Raw genomic sequence first — 17,864 nt, forward strand, 5'->3', positions numbered from 1 at the left:
AGGCCCAAGGGAGCATTCCGGGATGGGGGTTGTAGTTCACCCTGGATAGAGGCTGTTCAGCCATATTTTGAAACTGCACATCCCGACTGCATGCTGGGATATGTAGTCTTAAAATATGCCGGAACGCCACCCTCGCAGTGGTGTTGCCTAACAAAATTACTAGGTGGTATACATTTTCTAAAAATCAAGCATCCATAAAGCTTCAAGTGACAACTTGTAATAAACATAAATAAGAACGTTTCAGAAGGCCGCCGAGCCATGGCAATAGAACAAAGTTTGAATCCACTTGCATTTTTAATTCAGCAAAGTTTAATTCTGGGTATAAGCTTTTGTAGGAAAGACAGAAGGCAAAAGAAGAAGGGGACGGCAAAAGAGGAGATGGCCGGACAGTGTTACTGATGTAACAAACACGAATTTGAGCAGACTTCGGAGGATGGTGGAAGACAGGAGGGCCTGTCTGACTTGGCCCATGGGGTCACAAAGAGTCGGACTTGACTGTGCAACTGAACAACTTTTTCAGAAAGCTTATACCCAGCTTTTTCAGAAAGCTTATAGCTAGTGTCTATGTTCTGTTCATGTTATCTCAGGTAGCAAAGGTGGGCCATGGAAAAATTACCAAATTCTGTAATGCCTTATTAAAATAATCCAAAATATCACAACACATTATGCATGCATTCAACTTCCCCAGAACTGTCAGGATAGAAAAACAGCTTACAAGGTCTTCAAATGGACTATACAGTGCACTACCAACTTAATTGAATCAGTGCCTCTTATTGCATCTAAACAGTAAGCGCTGGCACGTATGCTGGAATAAATGGTGTTTAATCTTTAAGGTGCCACTAGACTCCAGTTTTATTTAATTGGGCTAGCGAGTCCAAAACAGGTTTCAAGCTAGCCATCAAATAGCAGTGCCAAGTTCATACTTGTACTTACTGAGCAGATTTTTGCTCAATTTAGTGTCAGCATCACCAATTTATACCAGTGAGATGGCACTTTTCAGGCAAAAAGATGATCATACTATCTCTGCAGCTTCCCCCCCCCCTTCAACCTGAAATACATATTAAATATAAACTAGCCACCTGGGTAGCCAATTCCCTTTAAGCAAAAGAATTCCCTTTTGCATAAATCTGCCAAGTGGCCAGGAAGGGACACTGCTAGTAGTTTCTTTGAGCTTTGCTCAGTTGTTATTCTATAAGTGCCATCAGTAAGCAGGATACTATACCAGCAATAAAAGGAAAAATTAGGTGAAGCGTTGTGGTATTTCTAGAAGGAAAACGCAACGTTGGTTAAATTCCAAGCATTTTTTTCTATAAAACAGTGGCTATGTTTGCAAAGACCATCTCAGTGAAAAGTCTCACTAAACCCCACAGATGAAGTGGAGGAAAATCCCCACACCAAGGTATTTAATGAGAAATTGACACAAAGGTCAATTCCTAACTATACTCATCCTAACTATGTCCTTCAGTGGTGGTGAGCTTCTGAAATTTCAGCCTCCCATTGCAAGCAAGGAAGGAGAAATTACCTGAGGCATCTTTTATGTGCTTCTGGTACACTATTTTTAAAAAGCAAAATTCCCTGTGCTGCCCATCTGTTCCTGAATGCTATTACTGGCAATGGAAATGCTTCCTAAGGGGATGGATAGGAAAAATCCCATTGAGCAAATAGTTCTCTCTTTTAACATGTATTACCTAGAAGTAATTTACACGCATTTTGTTTTTTCTTGGTTTTATTAATGTGTTCAATAGTACACAGCAATACGTTTTTAAAAATTCCCAACTTAGAACCCCTTTAGACAATGTACACCTTAGACTAACCTTGGTTACCGTTAGGGAGATGCCCCATACAATCGTATCTCAACACACAGAAATTAACAGCTACAAAAGATACAACTTTTGAGGCACTGATGCTGGGCAACTTCCACTCATCACACAGCATGCGTACAATCCTGCATAAGCCCAATTTTTAAAATGTAGAGATGGGGCTGCCATCAGTGTTTTGGATTGGGGGAAGACCTCGGCCTCTATGTCTTTGACCTTCCAGGGGAGCTGGCTGGCCGCCGTGAAAGACAGGATGCTGGACTAAGTGGATCATTAGTCTGATCCAGCAGGGTTCCTCTTCTTATGTGCATAACGGCCCAGCAGACTGACTGGAATAGCTGGGGACAATCTGCTATTCTTACTTTGCATAAGGCCTTCTATCATCAGATATTCCTGCTAGAAAGACTAGGCTCAGAATCGGCTACGGTATATACAGAGCTTGTCCCTTAATTTGCTCGGGCAGATTGAAGCCTGGCCAGGGGTGAAACAAGTTTATATGCTGGCTCAAGCAGGTCGCTGAGAAGCAGCATAGAACCATTTCTAAATAAAATAAATCAAATATCTGCTGGTCAAGTCCCAAATAACAGGACTACCATAATCACTCAGGGTGGTAATCTTTGGACCTGAGCAGAGGCAGAATTACACAGCTAGCAAAACAGGAGGGAGTGTAACAGGCTAAATCTTATAGACAGTAGGGACTGGACACATTTCACACACCTAATCTGCTGCTTACTGCAAACGCTGCAATAGGAATAAAAAGAATGCATAACATTCATGAAAATTGAGATTAAATAACTTTTACTATTTGTTCTTCTTTGATGGAACTGTCCTTTTTTGTAAACTGTAGTGTGAAATCTCAAATCAATTCTACCAAATTCAGAGCTGTAAGCAATTCAAGCGAACCAGTAAAAGTAACAGTAACATTTGAGAAAAAAAACCATCTTTATTAACCAGGTTTTTGCACTGCATTATGTACTCATTGGCCCAGTCTGCTAAGTAACACCTACACAATGTTCTCGTTTCAAGAGTTGAAAATAACTGTACAAGGTTAAAGTACAAAAGTACACAAGACAGCAGACACAAAATATCCAGGTATGAGTTTACCCTCCTCACCTGTTCTATTTTGAAAAGCAGAACTAAAATGCTGTCCTTCTGTAGCTCTGTCAAGTATAATGGAAGTGAGTATAACCTGATTACAACATGGAACACCAGTAATCACTGATCTGATATTTACAAAAATTGCAATGTCAATAAATTAAAGTCAATGCAACACCCATGCAAGCTAGAAATGCTAGCTTTTGGTGAACAAGGACCCAATATCGGAACAAGAATCTTTTTTTTTTTGTCAAAGTTCCAGGGTTCAAGATCATGTCCATTCAAACAGCATCCATTCCTCGCATCGAAGATGTAAATCCCAATCCCATTCCTCTTTGTGTGTGAGTCTGTGACCTTGCCATTTCATATTGTGCATCTAGATTTCTGAATACTTCTTCCTGCTGTTTCAAAGTCTTATAACTTTCTTCGTCCACTGAACTACTACCAGCTTCCTCCTCACTCTAGAATAAGAAAAACAAGATATATTCAAGAAAAAAAAATTATTAATGGATCTAGCCCCCAAGCAAGGGATAAAGCCAACTGAACTGCTCAAAGGTCTTGATCAACTCCTTCAGCACACACTTTTCACTCAAGAGATCTATCTCCCATACAAATCGATGGCTCGCAATAAGTAAGCCCACTGAACACTGTCCATTCCAGGGCTGGATACGTAAGATGTTAGTTGAATTCATTCTCAGTATACTTTTGCAGGAGACTTTGGCTAAGGGCCTTGCCACACAGTTTAAGTTCAAAGACACATTCTCGAGTAGACAATCTTAACGTATACTTTCCCACAATACAGGAAGCTTAGTGACACATTTAACAAGCCTGCTCTCCTAAAAACAGGCAATATATTAAAAAAATTTTCCTCTCGTTACTGGGAAATAAACTGGGGCTTCATAACATTTCGGAACATTTAATGACAGCTTAACAAATGATCATAACCAGGCGACGTACCTTGATACCCATTAATTTTCTAAATTTGACATTTTGGTCCTTATTTCCAAAGTTCAGCTTCTCCCAGATTTCTGCAGACTGTGATTTATCCTGCAAAAACATACAAGAACATGTTATGCGTATGCATGTGACTTTCAACCAATTGGGAGTTTATAAGTAACGTTACTGAGGAGTCGATGCTCGGGACATACTGGGATGCACAGAAGCAAAACAACTCTTCACATATCTTAACAAGCCTGTGACCAGAAACAACCTGGAAATAAGCATGGTTAACGTCTCTCATCCAAAGATTTCAGGTTTTCACGGCTGGTAACATCATTAGGGTTTGTAGAATCTTTCGGGACCAAGTGCCGTGTTCTACTGGAGAAAGTTTTCCTTCCAGACGTTTCGTTCTCAGCTGCGGAGAACATCCTCAATTCTCCGCAGCTGAGAACGAAACGTCTGGAAGGAAAATTTTCTCCAGTAGAACACGGCACTTGATCCCGAAAGATTCTACAAACCCTAATTCTCTCATCCACTTCAATAAGAAAGAACTGCAGGTCTTCTGGTCAGTGGAAAGTAATAAGAGCATTTATAACCCAGAGTCACTACAAAGCAAGTACCCTTATGAGGCTTGCAACAATGAGGCTGTGTTAAACACCAACCTATCAAATCTACAACACATTGCCTTGGCATTCAGACCAGAAGATCCTTGAAGCGGCGATGAAAACAAAAGCTCTTAGTAGCATTCACTGAATCCAGGATCTCAAGAGTGCTAGGATCTAACCTCGATAACTGCAGAAGCATTGCTTCCAGATGGTGCTTTTAAAAACAGACTTCCATAAACAAAATCAAGAATAATTAGGCAAAAAAAAAATTACCCCTTCTTTTTTGCCTTGCCACAGCATTTTTCGCTTCTTTTCCTGTTCTGCAAACTTCATTGGATTCACTGCTGCTGGGTTGTAATAGCTCGGAACAGCTATTCCTGTCTCTGCCAAGGCCTTTGCTTGTAGGGCCGCCATTTGAGCTGCCATAGCAATCTGAGGAGTGACTTGTGTTCCAGAGGCCAGAAGAGCTGCAACGTTGATGACAGAACTTCCAGTGGCGGCTGCCGCTAAAATACACATTGACAATTTGAGAAAACATTCAACATTTTCCCCTATCGATTTGATATGGGACAAACATAACCCGCAATATTCACAAGAATTAGTACAAACTAGGCAGTTGGCAAGGGCTCATTCAGTAGAGAGCTTTTTCTAAAAGCTCATTCTGAAGCATTTGTCTGATGGTGCAGCCCCGTGGCGCAGAGTGGTAAAGCTGCAGTACTGCAGTCGGAGCCCTCTGCTCACGACCTGAGTTCGATCCCAGCGAAAGCTGGTTCAGGAAGCCGGCTCCGGTTGACTCAGCCTTCCATCCTTCCGAGGTCGGTCAAAGGAGTTCCCAGCTTGCTGGGGGGAAAGTGTAGATGATTGGGGAAGGCAATGGCAAACTACCCCGTAAAAAGTCTGCTGTGAAAACGTTGTGAAAGCAACGTCACCCCAGAGTCGAAAACGACTGGTGCTTCCACAGGGCGGGGAGGGCAGCTGTTTTAGGGTCTGAAAGCAGAGCTTACAGTCTTTACTTCTTTGCGAAAAATTACAATGAGGAAGATAAAGATTTTTGTGTTGATTTTTTTAAAAATCTCCAGTTCAAAGTAACTATTTTTCCAGTTTAATACTCTCTCTAGTATTCAGCTAGAAAAAAAATTATTTTAATTTGAAATTGTCAGCTAACAGGTCAAGAAGAATTACCAGCAGCCATTTCCTGTTGCTTCTGTTTTTCAACAAGCTCTTTTTCTCTCTGTTCTTGAAGTTTTTTTGCTCTTTCCAATCTAGAAATAAGCAATACAGAAGTAACCGGTAATTAAAAGGGTCTCACCTTTTCCCACAAGTTAAAAACAGCACCAACACAAGATGAACATCATGCAATCTTTGAAAGTCCTTACGTGCAGAACATAAACACTAGAAATTAAGATTTTTTTAAACGATTGAAACAGCTTACATATTTTCATTATTTAGGGGTTTTTTGGGGGGGGGGGATTAATTGCAATATCTCTTAGTAAACATTCCCTAAAATGGCAGTACTTCTAGCTTTTAGAACTACAGAAAGATAGACTGAAAATCTGTTATCAGTAACTCTGTGCATGTCCGGCAGGGGTTTATATAGACCTTTCTAACAAGTCATGGTATTTTTCCTAGAGATGCTCTGCAGACCTCTCAGTCTCTCTCCTATGATTCCCAGTGGACCTTCATATTGCTCTATCATATCCAAATTTAGAGGTGCATTCTGATAGCCTCAACAGTGAGCTCAAAGGCCCTGACCTGGATAGCCCAAGCAAGTCCAATCTTGTCAGATTTCAAAAGCTAAGCAGGGTAGACTCTGGTAAGACCACCTTAAAATACCAAGTCAGGAGAACAAGGGCAGGCTTTATTCTGCCACCTCCCTGAATATCCTCCAGGCTCCCAGCACGGGTCAGTCACCAGAGACTGATAAGACTTCCAGATGCAGACATATACACAATTTTTTTTGTTCAAAAATACAAAAACCCACTATCAAAGATTTAGGTGTTTTCTGGGAAAGTGCATCTCTAGTTTTAGAGAGATTAAATTAGTGGTGGAAGAATGGTTTAAACTGTCCCCTAGCATGCTTTACTACTAGTTAGTCACAAAGTCTGTAAGCAGTTAACTCCTGTATCTTCGGACAAAAAAAAGCCAATACCTTCTGGCCAAAGCTTCTTGGGCATCCATTGCTGTATTCCGTCCTCTAAAGGGTGGAGGGCTAGGACTTCGACTGTGACTTCTGCTGAATTTTCTGGGTTTTTCAGGTCTCTTCTTTCTTTCTCTGCAGGCAGGCGTTTTTTAAAAAGGTGCATAATGGTTTAAATAAACATAAATTAACCTTAATCTAACCCCACCAGAGGACATTCTCAATTTCAAAAGTACTGTAGAAGAAGACTGCAGATTTATACCCCGCCCTTCTCTCTGAATCAGAGATTCAGAGTGGCTTACAATCCGCTATCTTCTCCCCCCACAACAGACACCCTATGAAGTGGGTGAGGCTGAGAGAGCTCTCACAGTGGCTGCCCTTTCAAGGACAACTCCTGCGATAGCTATGGCTAACCCAAGGCCATTCCAGCAGCTGTAAGTGGAAGAGTGGGGAATCAAACCTGGTTCTCCCAGATAAGAGTCCTCACACTTAACCACTACGCCAAACTGTAGCCACCCTATGGTTTTCACTTCTTTACAAAAAGCAGACAAACATACCTGCTTCTACTCCTAGTTCTGCTCCTGCTGCGACTTCTATGCCTGTGTCTAGATCTTGATCTAGAACGTGATCGTACACGTCGCTTTTTCTCTCTACTTCGAGAACGTGACTTTTTTCTATCACGGCTTCTACTACGGTGACGCCTGAAAATAAATTCCAAATTCTACATAATATCTCCCAGTTTGACAATTCTCTTTTAATTGCAGCAAACTTCAATCAAAACGCTACACTGTATTTAGGCAAGAACAAAAGACTGTATTTTCAGCTTCTCATCAACAAACAACACGTGTTCAACAAAATATCTAATTAGTGGCCTGATCTCTATCAAGTATTTCTAAAGCATACCAACATTATCTCATAATTTATCAAAAAAGATTACAGTACCCAAGTTCTGAACTCTAAATCTGGGAAGTGGTGGTTCAAGATTCCTGGTTGCCCAGTTACAATTAGTACATGAAGCATTTGTGGGTACCGAACGAGTTATACACGCATCAAGCCAAAAAATGTCACACTGGCACTTCAACGATACCACTGCAAAGAAATGCTGGAGCAAACATTCAGGATATTTATTAAATAATTAACTTGATATGTTTTCCTCTATATTTGCATGTATTTATCTTAGGCCAGAGATACAAAGCCTTCACAGTTGTCTACCCCTTTGTAGAAGGAGAATTCTTCTCTTTGCCTGGAAGAACTCACATTTGTTCACTTAAAATATTTTATGAGACTTTCCTCATAGCTCAAGGAGGCTTACAAACATCAAAATAGATAGAATTCAACACCCCAAAGTCTTTGTGCCTTTATTCAGTGTCAGGCTTAGCCACAATAAGACCCGGGCAAGTGTCCTGGCCCCCATGCTCAATAGCCACTGACCACGACCTGCTCTGCTTTGGAGTGCCCCTCCCCCAAACACCAGTCTCCCAGCACAGATAAGGATGGTGAGGGGTTCATGCTTAAGTCTTAACATTTGTAAATTTAAATTGCTTACACATGTCAGCAGCATACAAAACTTTTCTCAGAATACTTTAGAACAGTTGCTATAAGTATAGAGTAATCTACCTTTCACGAGACCGAGACCTTGAATGACTCCGTCCTCTTGAGGCTTTTCTGTCTTTACGCTTATGCCGCTCCTCGCCATTTTCAGAGGTATTCAGACTGTCTCTTCCTTTATCAGAAGAGTGCTCTTTGTCATTGTGATCTTCTGATTTGTGCTTTTTGGACGACTTTTCTTTGGACCCATGTCTTCTTGCCTGTTTTAAGAAGAAGTTGGTTCTTTCAGGAAAATAGTGCAACAAAGAGAGTTAGTATGGGCATCAGTAGATAAAGAATGATATGTCGCGATGCAACATTAGTAACCTTAGGAGCGAGGCCCAGTCAACTGTGATGGCTTTAACACCACCATCTACCCAGTGTTGCACATACACACTATCATTCCTCCTCCCCTCCACTATCCTCCCCTTTTAAACCTTTTATGAAACATGGTTAAAGATTCTCATACCGAGACCAGCTTTACAGCATTATACAGAACAGTCAATGATTGGTTACCCTATACACAGTGATAGGAAAAAGGCACTGATTCCTAACACTACAAGAGGATGCGATGTGACAAACAGTTATTGGTCAACACATCAGCTGTTACGAAGATAACTTGTAAGTAGCTCTACAGGCCATCCTTTGAGAGTCACTAGCATTTGCTGGGCATCTTCAGCTTTGAATTCTTAAGCAACAAGTGGTCAATAGAAACAAACTGCACTATTTTAAGCATGCTTTGGCTATATAAAGTTTAGTTTTGCTCACAATATCTGGTAGAGACTACCCGTAGGCCCCCCTCTAGACAGTGTATTTTATATGTACACATTTCTACCCTAAAGGCTTTCATGCAGAAAGAAGAGCAAACCCAACTGCTTCAGCTGTTACCTCATGTCCTTCTGGCCCAACTAAACCTAATGAAAAGCACTGCACGTGTACACAATCCACCAATTTTCTGCTGAGGTCATTTATTTCTACAGAATGCATATCATCTTCCCATTCTAAGATACAAATGTGTTAGGGTATAAAACAGGCTAAGAGAGTGTTTCCAGAGGTTTCTAAAAGCAAATTCATTCCAGCTACTTCTTTCCTGTCACTAGTACAACCATTGAAGAGAGATGTTTATAACTCACCATTAAATAAAAACGTTTTATCTCTGCTTATTAATTACTCCTGATGTGAAATTAATCACCCTTAGAAAGAGATGACTTGTGATGTTGATATTATGGGTGGGTTTACATAACTGTATACTACCCTTAGCCTGTTTTAGCACTGTAAATAACATCACTGCCATAAGAAACCAGAGTATTCAATGTCTATTAACATAACAGACATAAAGGCCTTGGGGCCTACATTAAAAATGTTGAGCCAAAAATTTAGAGTTGTTTCAAGTAACACAAGTTCTTCCCACTAAATTTAAGATCTAAAAATTAACAAGTTTCTTTATGTCACTTATACACAAAGCACCAGTCTTAAAAAATATCATTTTAAAAAATTCATTTAACCATACGATTAAACTTCAATAAAATTTGAGTAAAAATGATGGAGCAGTCGTCTAAACATACTTTGTATTAAAAAACCACCATTATATCCCATAACCAATTTAAGTTTCTTTTTTAAAAGGGAAATATGAGTTTGAATGACTAATAGTTACCTTATCATGAAGTAGGCTTATAATTTTGCTATCTGAGTCTGGAGCGTCTTCAGTTCAGTCTCTTCGCGCATTAGCACGCTGAGTATGATTTATTATAGAAATGTTATCATGTGATCTAAACAATATAGTCAATTTCACAAATACTCTCCTAATTTTTTTTTTAACAGAGCTTCCATTAGGAAGGGGAAAGAAGTCCATGGCACCCCCATTAGATTTTTCAAGATTAATACTACTAGCTCAGGAAAACTTCACTTTCTAACACCGATGACTCTCTGTTGGTAACTGACTTACCTAGCAACATTATTGCAACCGTTGCCTCACCAAACAATGTTATTACCATTGTTGTATCTCATTCCCCTTGGTTTTGCTTTAAGGTGATAGCCACTCCTACGAACCCTACGGTCTTCCCTACTATTACAGAACCATGGTACAAATCTAAATAGGGATTGGGGTCAAACATTCTGAGTTAAGAAGGGCAAAAGGAGTCTGAGCTCTGATAATGTAACTGAAGGTACAAGAACTCTGATTAATGGAAGCTCTGTAAGAACCAAATAAACCAATTCTATTCTCCAAAGAAATTTTCATTGTAGGTTGTTTCCAGTTAATTTTGCGTGAACTTTTGTCAACTATTACCTTTTTTGGCAAACTGATGGCTTCAGTCATGCTTCTCACTCCAAACATATTGTCTTTGAATTTACAAGGTTTTTTTGTACTTACCATTAAGTCAATTACATACAAGCTTATGCATGCTATGACATATGTATAAATATGTCTGGTACAATTACCTAAGCACTACAAAGTATTAATTACCTCTTTGCTTCTGCTCCGGCTTCTGTGTTTTTTCCCGTCATTATCTAAGAAAATAAACATTTATTTATCATAAAACAGCCTGGAAAACTTTATATTCTCTTTAAAAATAACATATATCCAACCAGTCCCAGACACACCCAATTAAAAAAGGGCTCAGTATTTAAGCAGCCTTAAGCTAATAAAATTTGGAATGAATTTTCATCCTTTACAACTTTATCTTTTTTACCCAACACACACATCATATCAGTATGATAAAGTCTAAAGTATGGAGAATCTTGATTTTTTTAAAAAAGGCTTCAGAGTTGAAATCTATCTTGAATTCTATGACTTCTAATATTTTATAGAATAATGTTGTCTAAGAAAGATTTTTCAGATATTTAGAAGTTTTTAAAACAATAATAATACAACAAAAATTAAACAAGATACGATGCTTACAATGCTTACAAATAATACCAGATCGTATTTTTTTTTTAAAAAAAAGAAAGCACATTTACTTGGAAGTCTTAATGGAATTATAGTTATTCCAGTAAAATCAATGAACCTAGACTGGAGTTAACTCTGCATAGGCTTGTGCTATATAATTAAACTCATTTAATAGAAATATCCCCAAGTGGACCAAAAATTATCAACCAACTGAATTCTGGAACTTTGGAACTTCCGTACCTGATTTCCGTTTTCTCTCTCTTGAGTGTGAACGTGACCTTGAGAGATGATGTTTTGACGTTCTAGGAGAACTAGACGCATCTGAGCGTTCTTTTTTCTTCTCTCTGTCAGGTGACGACTTTTCTGGGGCTACTGCCTCTCGCTCTGTATCGCTAGCCTATTTCAAAATGGAATGAAAATCTTAACATTTTATCTGGCTACTTAACAAGCATTTGAAATTTATATGTTTTCAGCGACTGTCTTTAAACTATTATTTTTATGTTAATGGTACCTATGGGGTCGAGTTTACTGAGAGTTGGTGCATTCCAGTTACTGACCAGATATAGAAGAGACAGCCCCCTAAGACACAGAAAAGAACAAAGGTACAAGAACTAAAGGAAGTGAGAAATCAAAACAAAGTGCAAGTTCATAATTATAACAAGATAAACACCTTATTATGAGCACTGCCCCATATCTTATACAGTGTGCCATGCCTCATTTGAAAGACCCTGTGTCTGTGGAAATTCCTGTGGCTGAGAAGAAGAACATAATGGGCTTCAACATCACCCACTGCTTGTTAGCCACGCATCATAATATTTGTATTTGTCTTCTTATCAAAAATGACAAACTTGCACTTTGTTTTGATTTCTCTAGTACGTTCTTGTACCTTTGTTATTTCATGCATTCTATCTGTTGACAATTTAATCATCTGAAGCATCCTGTGACTAGATTTTCTGAAAGCCAACAAAAACTGGTACATGCAGGGGTGTGTTCAGCTACATATTCCGACAATACATCATATTAATATTAGCCTATAGCACATTCTGATGTGAATGGGCTTGCAAAACTATTAGCCTTGCATGCTTATCCTAACCCCTGACAGATGAGATAGATCCTTTGCATCTTTTTTTTTCCAGTTTAAATAATTTTTATTGATATTAATAAAACATTAACAAATCTAACATATACAACTATAACAACATCTAAACTCTAGCTATCTCATTATGATTACAATATTATGTTGAGAGACTTAGTAGAATACAAAATTTGTACATTTTTCTGGTAGTTTACATAGGGCATTTTGTTGGTTTTGCACAAACTCAAAGAAATAAAACCATTTTTCAACAAACGAATTATTATCCTTTCCGCTTTCTAGTACTTCAGATTGCAGGATAGTGCTTGCTATCTTGTCCATTACAATTATGTCCCAGATCTTCAAGAACCATTGTCTTTTTGTAGGAAGTGCCTTGGATTTCCAGATCCTTTGCATCTTATCCACTTCCAATTAGATTCCAAAGCTGAAATTCCTTCTAAGTGACATCTTTGAAATCCAGCTTGATTCAACACAGAAGAGGCAGCCCGCAAGTAACAGCAACTTTTCCCTACCTCATCTTTTGACTAAAAACCAACAAAAAAACCCTGATTGGCCCTCCCCCCCCTCCGCTTCCTGGCCAATAACACTTCCTACAAGCTCCCTCTGCTCCTAGAACTGATGCACTTCTAACTTTCAGAATGCAGCAAATCTGATCTATTTTTATTACCAAAGACAAAAATTAATACAATGATCCTTATGACGCTCATGTTTTAGGTTACTAGTCTACAACTCAATCACGCCACACATTTTCCAAGTGGAAGCCTATTTGTAAAGCATATTTTATTTATTTATAAACATCAACAGAGTACCATTCATCGAAGGGGAATCCCATCCTCCTGTGAGAGCCCTTTCCCATTATCAGCCTATTTTAATAGAATTCTTCAAAAACTAGATTCCTACCATGTCTATGCAGCCACATCACACACTATTTTCATGTCTTTAGAAAAACTTTTTAGGAGATTCAATCAATGATTTCTCAAGTTTGTTCTCCAGACCATGGAAAGAGAAACAAAGGCAAAATTCTTACCCCAGTTTGACAACATATCATTTCACATTACGTCTAAAACACCTAGGCGCTGAACATACGAAAGGCTTTCAATTTACCAAATAAGTCTTGATTAGCACAGTGAGGTTGTCCTCTAGTTTAATAACACATAATTTGGACTTCAGATTTACTAGTCACTAAGGCAGGTGTTTTTTGGCAAATTTTTGTACATCTACTTTAATGTATAATATCAGCTTTTAATTTCTAGACAGGATACCTGGGAAAGTTAAGTGAGTACAGAGAAAAAAATCCTACAAAATATTTTTCCCTGTTTGAAATGAGCGAAATGCTCCTTAAGACAAGTTTACGCAAAAACACTTTCTATGTCATTAGATAACGCCCATGTAGGCATATGAAACATCCTCAATAGTTTGCTCACATGTTTCAGAGGGCAGCTGTATTGGTTTCCAACAAGAGCGGATTTGAGTCCAGCAGTACATTACAGACAAGATATTTGGGGTATATGCTTTCAAGATTCAAAGCTCTCTTTGCCGAAGTCAGTTTTACACGGATGTGTAGTCTAAAAATCCCAACAACCATAAAAATCCCAACAACTATTCCCACACTACATACAGCCATGAGGTGTTTATTCAGTACAAGTAAACCTTGCTGTATATGGGATTCTGACTAGATTTAGGATTTGGGAATGAAAGCTTTCTGTAAAATATACGTTTTACTGCAAATTTCCTCACGCTTGCAAAGAAAACTTTGTCCATGCACCCTTTCCTATCACGTTTGCATAGGAAAAAGTTTCTAGCAGGTTTTCAGGAGAGTGGTCTCATTGCATCAGTGCCAGTTCAAAACTGGCTTCTGCCATAAACTTGCAAGATGCTCCTTAAGCCTCAGGGTCTCTCCCCCTTCAATACAGGCCCAACCCGACTGCCTTACCCCACAGACTGCCTTACACAGAAGCACAGAAAGAAAACTCTATTACAGGAAACCCACAGTATTAGGAAACATACAAATGGGGTGAAATTCATCTAAACCAGTGAAGAAGGAAAGCATGGCCAGGGAGAAAAGCTGCAATGTTGTTACTTGCTCAAAAGAGGAAGAGTCCAGGACTACCTTAAAGGCTAACAAAATCTGTGGCAGGATAGGAGATTTTGCGAGGCACTTCAGGTACAACTAGAACAGGGGTGACCAAACTGTGGCTCAGGAGTCACATGTGGCTCTTTCACACATTTCTTTGCAAGGTTGTGGTATCACTGAAGTGCCAACGTGTGGCTCTTCAGTGATACCCACCACCAGCTCTTTAAATCACTTCTCCAACAAGCCAGCCAGAAGTTAGGAGGGTGCATTTTAAGTTGCTTTTCCCCCACCTCTCCCTCCCCTCATCTATTTTCCTTCCTGTCTTGCGGCTCTCAAACATCTGATGTTTAGTCTATGTAGCTCTTACATTAAGCAAGTTTGGCCAACCCTGAGCTAGAAGGCGAGTCCCTCTTGTCCTTCTATCACAAGGTTGATGGATTTCCATTCTATACAGCCAAGCGTGGTGCCTTCCATGGAGCCAGATCGAGGCAGGCCATCATGTTAGGCTGCCTGTAGCAGCAGGAAAGACCCAGAGTCCAGCAGCACCTTAAAGACTGACAAAATGTGTGGCGGGCAGCGTTCCCTCTAATCTGAAGTTAGTGTGAGCTAGCTCACAGCTTTTTAGCCTCCAGCTCGCACAATTTTGTCTTGGCTCAGAAAAAATGGCGCCAGCGCAAACTACCGTAATTGATGCAGTAGCTCACGATTTTAATGCCAGTAGTTCACCAAGTAGAATTTTTGCTCCCAAGACTCCACAGCTCTTAAGAGTGCTGGCGGTGAGAAGCTTTCGGGAGCCACTGCAGTCCCTTCCTTTAGATCCAGCTAGGAGAGCCCTCCCCCCGTCCTCGTATCTTGGGGAAGGGAAGGATTTCAGACAGGTCGAGACCAATGTTCCTTCTAAGGTGCGGAGTCTTGTGAGCAAAATTTCTACTTTGTGAGCTCCTGGCACGAAAGTTGTGAGCTACTCCTGAATCAATTAGTTTGCTCTGGGGCCATTTTTCCTGAACTGAGACAAAAATGTATGAGCTGGAAGCTAAAAAATTGTGAGTTGGCTCACACTAACTCAGCTTAGAGCGAAAAGCAGTAGACAAGCTGCATCTTTAAGACCAACTAAGTTTTATTCAGAATGTAAAACTTAGTTGGTCTTAAAGGTGCAGCTTGTCTACTGCTTTGTTCTATTGCTTCAGACCAACACGGCTGCCCACTTGGAGCTATCAGCTTAGAGGGAACACTGGTCGAGACCTTTTCCCACAGATCCAAGCAGACGAACCCTGAGACCCATCTTGATCTGTGATTCACTCAAGCAGGGGTCATTTTGTAGAAAAATAGGTGGTGGAGCACATCCGGGGATTGTTATGCAGCTGCACCTTCTATTCAATGGACGAGGTGGGGAGGAGGAGGGGGAACCCTCGGAAAGGTTCAGGAGCTGTGCTCCTGCTGAATTGAAGGCCTGATTATCATCACCACCATCAGGGGTCTTTTTGGAGAAAAACAGGTAGTGGAGCTCATCCAGGGATTGTTATGCAGCTGCACCTCCTATTCAATGGACAAGGTGGGAAGGAGGAGGGAGAACCCTCAAAAAGAATCAGGAGCTCCACTCCTGTGAGCTCCTGTTGACTGAAGGCCTGATCAGCATCATCACCATCATCAGGGGTCTTTTTGTAGACAAATAGGTGGTGGAGCTCATCTGGGGATTGTTATGCAGCTGCACCTGCTGTTCAATGGACAAGGTGGGGAGGAGGAGGAGGGGGGACTCTCAAAAAGATTCAGGAGTTGCACTTCTGTGAGCTCCTGCTGAACTGAAGGCCTGATCATCATTATAATCAGGGGCTGTTTGGTAGAAAAATAGGTGGTGGAACTCATCCAGGGATTGTTATGCAGCTGCACCTGCTGTTCAATGAACAAGGTGGGGAGGTGGAGGGGGGACCCTCGGAAAGGTGCAGGGGCTGCACTCCTGTGAGTTCCTGCTGAATTCAAGGCCTGCTCATCATCACCACCACCATCAGGGGTCTTTTTGTAGAAAAACAGGTGGCGGAGCTCATTCAGAGGTTGTTATGCAGCTGCACCTGCTATTCAATGGACAAGGTGGGGAGGAGGAGGGAGAACTCTCAGAAAGGTTCAGGAGCTGTGCTCCTGTGAGCTCCTGCTGAACTCAGGGCCTGCTCATCATCATCATCACCACCACCAGGGGTCTTTTTGTAGAAAAACAGGTGGCAGAGCTCATCCAGAGGTTGTTATGCAGCTGCTCCTCCTATTAAATGGACAAGGTGGGCAGGAGGAGGGAGAACTCTCAGAAAGGTTCAGGAGCTGTGCTCCTGTGAGCTCAGGGCCTGCTCATCATCATCACCACCATCAGGGGTCTTTTTGTAGAAAAACAGGTGGCGGAGCTCATCCAGAGGTTGTTATGCAGCTGCTCCTCCTATTAAATGGACAAGGTGGGGAGGAGGAGGGAGAACTCTCAGAAAGGTTCAGGAGCTGAGCTCCTGCTGAATTCAGGGCCTGCTCATCATCATCATCACCACCAGGGGTCTTTTTGTAGAAAAACAGGTGGTGGAGCTCATCCAGGGATGGTTATGCAGCTGCACCTGCAATTCAATGGACAAGGTAGATGGGGAGGAGGAGGGGGAACCCTCAGAAAGGTTCAGGAGCTGTGCTCCTGTGAGCTCCTGCTGAAGTCAAGGCCTGGCTTTGTAGAAAAACAGGTGGTGGAGCTCATCCAGGGATTGTTATGCAGCTGCTCCTCCTATTCAATGGACAAGGTGGGGAGGAGGAGGAACCGTCGGAAAGGCGCAGGGGCTGCACTCCTGTGGGCTCCTGCTGAATTCAAGGCCTGATCATCATCATCAGGGGTCTTTTTGTAAAACAGGTGGCGGAGCTCAGCCAGAGGTTGTTATGCAGCTGTGCCTCCTACTCCACGGACAAGGTGGGGAGGAGGAAAGGTTCAGGGGCTGCGCTCCCGCTGACGCCCAGGCCTGCGCTCCAGCCTTTCTTCCTCCCCCGCCCCCAAATCCAGCCTCATCATCACAAAGCCGCGGGGAGCCCGCGAGGATCCCGTGACGTGACAGCCCCCCCCCCCGCCCCGCGCACCCCCAACGGGGAGCCGAGGCGAAGCTTCGAGAAAGGGCCGCGTTCTCTGCCTCCCTCCCTCCAGGCCCATCATGGCGGCCGCGCCGAGGGGAGGAGAAGCGAAGGGGCGGAGGAGGCGGGCGCCATCTTGTCTCGCCTCGTCTCCCTCCGCCCGGCCCTCAGACCTCGCCTGGGAGGACGGGGACTTGCCCCGGCTCCGTCCCTCCTTCCCGGGGCTCCCTCGCTCACCGCCATGCCGCGGCCGGGCCCTCCTCAGCGAAGCCCGCCTCGAGCGTCTCCCCGCCGAGCGCCTCGCAACGCCCGCTTCGCCTCGCCTCCGCCGACTGAGGCGACCGCGCGGCCCCGCCCCCTCGCCAGGATGCCCGGATGTCCCCGCCCCCTTTGAGCCGAGGCGGGAAGGAGCGGCTCGCGCGGGATTCGCCGCCGGCCGCCTGAGGGTGAGCAGAGGGGTCGCCGCCGCCGGCTCCTTCGCGGAGGCCTCTCCGGAGGGGGAAAGGGGCCGCTCTCGTGGGCGGCGGGCAGAGTCCCAGGCGGGTCCCCAGG

General features: G+C 42.2%; 1 protein-coding gene across 3 annotated transcripts; it reads right to left on the reverse strand.

The window, feature by feature from the left end:
* Positions 1-2,740: 2,740 nt before the first annotated feature.
* Positions 2,741-17,665, reverse strand: RSRC2 (arginine and serine rich coiled-coil 2). Of its 3 annotated transcripts, XM_060249070.1 has the most exons (11): positions 17,550-17,563; positions 11,308-11,464; positions 10,645-10,688; positions 9,835-9,912; positions 8,211-8,423; positions 7,151-7,294; positions 6,606-6,728; positions 5,639-5,718; positions 4,730-4,962; positions 3,870-3,959; positions 2,741-3,373 (listed from the first exon to the last, which is right to left on the reverse strand). In XM_060249070.1, the coding sequence occupies exons 4-11, from the start codon at positions 9,840-9,842 to the stop codon at positions 3,194-3,196; spliced, it is 1,071 nt and encodes a 356-aa protein (XP_060105053.1). In that variant the 5' UTR covers positions 9,843-9,912; positions 10,645-10,688; positions 11,308-11,464; positions 17,550-17,563; the 3' UTR covers positions 2,741-3,193. The 3 variants fall into 3 exon arrangements, with proteins under 3 accessions (XP_060105053.1, XP_060105051.1, XP_060105052.1); XM_060249068.1 differs by lacking the exon at positions 9,835-9,912 and having other exon boundaries at positions 8,211-8,401; positions 17,550-17,665; XM_060249069.1 differs by lacking the exon at positions 9,835-9,912.
* Positions 17,666-17,864: the final 199 nt, after the last annotated feature.

This window comes from Heteronotia binoei, chromosome 11 (assembly GCF_032191835.1).
Source record: "Heteronotia binoei isolate CCM8104 ecotype False Entrance Well chromosome 11, APGP_CSIRO_Hbin_v1, whole genome shotgun sequence".
NCBI classification, from domain to species: Eukaryota; Metazoa; Chordata; class Lepidosauria; order Squamata; family Gekkonidae; genus Heteronotia; species Heteronotia binoei.

What these genes read in the sequence shown, in the direction of transcription:
- RSRC2 (XM_060249068.1), bottom strand. An exon ending in GCCGGAGCAGAAGCAAAGAG is followed by an intron (nt 8,402 to 10,644) that starts GTAATTAATACT and finishes TTCTTAAAACAG; the next exon opens with GCAAGAAGACATGGGTCCAA. An exon ending in CAAGAAGCTTTGGCCAGAAG is followed by an intron (nt 5,719 to 6,605) that starts GTATTGGCTTTT and finishes GCTTATTTCTAG; the next exon opens with ATTGGAAAGAGCAAAAAAAC.